The following is a 4,378-nucleotide window of genomic DNA, read 5'->3' as shown; positions in this document are numbered from 1 at the left end:
CTATGTGGTTCTCCCAAGTCGGTTTCCTGAAGATTGTTTTATCCCATCTAGAAATGAGAGTTACTTCTCCCCCAGTCATATCCCAAACTTTCCACTGGTCCAAATGTTCACTTTTCTCTTTTCAAAATTGGTTGCAGATATCCCGTCACAAAGAGAGAATCTTGACCACGGTAAAATGGTGACACTGTTCGTCATTCATCCTTTTATGTGAAAAGATTCAGTTCGTTGTCACTGCAAATTCAAATGGAAAATAGCTACTCTGATAAATTGTCGATGTAACCAATGTTTATTTGCCTCTTACATTCAAGATATTCTTTTATTTTCTCGTAAACAATTATACTGTTCTCCTCACATTCCTTGAAATAAAGTTAAATACTTTATTCTTTTTCCCTAACTTTATATATTTATCTTTATCAGTTACAGGAAGAAAATTCTAACGTATTTCAAGATTGAAGTTCTAAAAAGGAAACAGTCGTTATATCGAATACTCCAGAAGTTTTGTGAAAAGGAAGAAAAACATTCATCTAAAAGTTAGATTACTCAAAAGCAGCTTCTGCACACAAGTATACACACAGATAAACACACATACATACATACACACACACACACACACACACACACACACACACACACACACACACATATATATATATATATATATATATATATATATATATATATATATATATATATATATATATATATATATATATATATATATATATATATATATATATATATAAACTCTGTTTCCCGTACTGAATTGCAATGCTGAATTAGAAGAGATAATACGAAGATTGTCAAAAGAATTTAAGCGAATTTTAACTTTTTTCATAAACCTTTCATTGAATATTTTTACTTTCCATTTTACAGGTATTCATATATAGTAAAAGTACTTGGGCATAATACTGGTCTGGAACAAGTACACATAAAATCATATATATTTACATCAGCAGAAAACCTGACTTTTTCAGATCTTACTACCTTTCCAGGAGTTGGTAAGCCATACGCCTTTAATATTCAGTTCCTTTTGCAGCTGATGCGTGGAACATAGCCATTGATTTCCAGCCTTCGAAATGTGTGTTAAATGCTGTATCCTTTGGTCACGTACTCCTGATAATTTTCTATATTGAAACTATTTTTTCTTTGACAATGAAGGACATAACGTTATATAATACAAAACTTTTTTTTTCATTGTAAAATAACATCAAGTTGTGTATGGAATAAAACAAAAATGAAATATTCTCAGAGAATATTATTTCTTCCCTAGTTTCACCTTTATTCAAAATCTTATCTTGAAAATAAAAATTCCCTTTAAATCATTAGAGTATATCCTATTTTCAATTACTGATACCCGAGTGAACTGTCATAGGTTTTCCTTTTTTTATCTTATCTGTCTAGAGACTGAGGTTTAACCCAGCCCCTGATGGGGAAAAGGCAGCCTCAACTTGATGATGGTCCCAATGTGGAGGATTGGCCGCAGGAAAGGCATCCGGTTATGAAAAATTAGCCAAAACAACTATGGCCAGTGAATATAATCAGAATGAAATTAATGCTAGGGCGTTTCCCTTATACACAATAACTGGCGAAAGGCAAGAGCTAGTTGACCTCATGAAGAGAAGGAAGATAGGAGTGCTGTGTGTGCAGAAGACCAGGTGGAAGTGAAATAACGCAAGGTAACTAGGCGAAGGTTGTAAATTATATCACAGTGGAATAAATATGGAAGGAAGAAATGGAGTAGGAATAATATTATCGAAAAAGTGGAAGGAAAATTTGATTGGGGTGAATAGGAAAAAGGACAGAATTATGAGTTTGAAGCTGGGATTGGGAGCAACAATAGTCAATGTGGTGTGTGCCTATGCCCCACAAACTGGATGTACAGAGAAGGAGAAGGATACATTCTGGGAAAAGATGGACCAGGAGCTAGGAATAATTACTGCAAGGGAAAGGGTATTATATGAGGAGATCTGAACGGCCACTTGGGAATTAGTAGGGAAGGTATAGAGAGAGTGCATGAGGGTGGGGGTGTGGGTGAGAGAAATGATGGGAGAGAAAGAGTGATTGATTTTGCATTGGCTTTTGACTTAGCAATGATCAACATCTTCTTTGAGAAGAAGATTAACAAACTGATTACTTACAGTAGTGGTGGCTGGGAGAGCCAGATAGAATTACTGCTGTGTAAGAGAGACTATCTGAAGGAAGTTAGAAATTGCAAGGTGATAAATGGGGAAAGTGAAGCAGCTCAACACAGCTTAGTGGTAATCGATTGTAGACTAAGGAATTGTAGGAGAAGTAAAATGACGAGAATGAACCAAAAGATTAAGTGGTGGAAATTGAAATAAGAAGTGTGGCGGGATATTGTAAAAATAAGCCCCATATCCTGAATCACACCTACTGACAATTGTATCAAGAAAACAAATTTTCCCCTTACGTTATCTAAACCAGACTCTTAGACAAAAAGAAAAAAATATAACCTTACCAACTGTATTCCTTAAAACTAAATTATCACTTAATTCTAGTATTATAACAACCAAATTAAAGATATTAATATAGACAACACAAAAAAAACATAACAGACAAAATGAGTAAAAATACCACATTTAAATAAACCCGGAGAAAATATCGAAACTTAAAACTAAGATGCACCACAACCAAATATGTTTATAATCGTTTGTTTATTAACGCAGAAACTGTCTTCGTACACAAACCGATCAGTCCTTGGCACAGCCACAAATCTGTGGCCAAACGAATCATATTAAGTTCCAGTCAACTGAACTGAACAGTCAATTAGTGGTGGTCATAATCATCATCATCATCATCATCAATAACAGCAATCGAAAGTTCATCCAGTCCGGTTCATCAATATTTATCTAAATCCGAAGAGCAGTCTAAATATAATCGTAATACAGGCCAGGTCATCAACGGTTTAGAAACATTCAAAACTAAGTTCTCTCCAAAGGAGGAATTACGGCACAAAAATAAACAAAATACTTCCAACGGTGGTCAAAATCAAATATATAAATCCAGCGTTCACACAGCTGTCAATCAAAAAAGCATTCCCTCAAAAAAATTTACCATTGTCATAACCTAGCTAAAAGTAAAGAAACAACCTCATTTCTACCAACAGTCTTTCTCACAACAAACTATCGATACACTAACTACTTTTCTCTCTCTCTCTCTCTCTCTCTCTCTCTCTCTCTCTCTCTCTCTCTCTCTCTCTCTCTCTCTCTCTCTCTCTCTCTCTCTCTCTGGATTTGGAAAACAAAAAATAAATAGAAATGAAAAAAAAAATTAAGAGAGAGTCTTGTTTAAGGAAAGAGTGCTGGAAGCAGTAAGGTTACATAAGGATGCACAAGAATGGTAGAACGAGAATTGTAAAGTGATTCTAAGGATCGGTGAGGAAGTAATTGGAAAGTCATCAGGAAGAATTCCCCTAAATGATAAAGAATTGTGCTGGTGGAATGAGTAAAAACTAAGAAAGAAGCCAAGATGAAGGCAGATCTATCAGGACAAGAACAGGATAAAGAAAACTATAAACAAGCAAAGAAAGAAGCAAGAAGAGAAGTAGCAAAGGCAAAGGCAGAGACATTAAATGAAGTCTATAAAGAGACGGAAACACCAGAAGGAGAGAAGAAAATATTACGAATTGCTAAGGCCCGAGAGGCTGCATCTAGAAGACATGACACAGAGAAGGCAAATAAAAGATAGCAATGGTATAGTTATAGCAGAAGAGAATGAAATAAAAAGAAGGTGGGAAACTTATTTTGAAGGACTATTGAATGAGGAAAATCCAAGAACAGTATTTGAAGGAGTTACTAGAAGAGAAGAAGAACTAGCAGTAAAGATGATTAAAAATAGTAAAGCTGCAGGACCGCATGATATACCAGTAGAGGTATGGAAGAGTCTTAGAAAGGAAGGCATAGATATTCCCATCTATAAGGGGAAGGGAGACATCCAGGAATGTGGCAACTACAGAGGCATAAAGCTGATAAACAATACTAAGAATATATAGGAGAAGATCATTGAGAAGCGACTCAGGGATGAAACAACAATTGGTGAGGAACAATTTGGATTTATGCTTGGAAGAGGGACTGTAGAAGCAATATTTGCTTTAAGGCAGATGACAGAAAAACATCGGGATAAACAGAAAGGATTACATATGGTCTTTTTGACATTGAGAAGACATACGATCGAGTTACCACGTCAGGAGCTGTGGAGATGTATGAGAGAAAATATAGTCCCTGAGAAATACGTAAGAATCACTCTAGATATGTATAAAACGGCAGAAGCGAATGTTAAGAGCAGTATAGGCCTAACAAAACGTTTACTAGTAAAATTGGGACTATATCAGAGGTCTGCATTGAGCCCTTACCTATTT

At 35.4% G+C, this 4,378-nt stretch overlaps 1 protein-coding gene across 1 annotated transcript; it reads left to right on the top strand.

The window, feature by feature from the left end:
* Positions 1-3,592: 3,592 nt before the first annotated feature.
* LOC137655425 (uncharacterized) lies at positions 3,593-4,012 on the top strand. The gene has a single exon (XM_068389320.1). The coding sequence runs from the start codon at positions 3,593-3,595 to the stop codon at positions 4,010-4,012; it is 420 nt and encodes a 139-aa protein (XP_068245421.1).
* The last annotated feature ends 366 nt before the right edge of the window (positions 4,013-4,378 follow it).

Source organism: Palaemon carinicauda, chromosome 16 (genome assembly GCF_036898095.1).
Source record: "Palaemon carinicauda isolate YSFRI2023 chromosome 16, ASM3689809v2, whole genome shotgun sequence".
NCBI classification, from domain to species: domain Eukaryota; kingdom Metazoa; phylum Arthropoda; class Malacostraca; order Decapoda; family Palaemonidae; genus Palaemon; species Palaemon carinicauda.
The sequence above is the reverse complement of the archived record's forward strand: the minus strand, read 5'-3'. Positions and strand labels throughout refer to the sequence as shown.

Excerpts from the sequence above, each read along its gene's own strand:
- LOC137655425 (XM_068389320.1), top strand. The coding sequence starts at position 3,593 with ATGAAGTCTATAAAGAGACGGAAACACCAGAAGGAGAGAAGAAAATAT.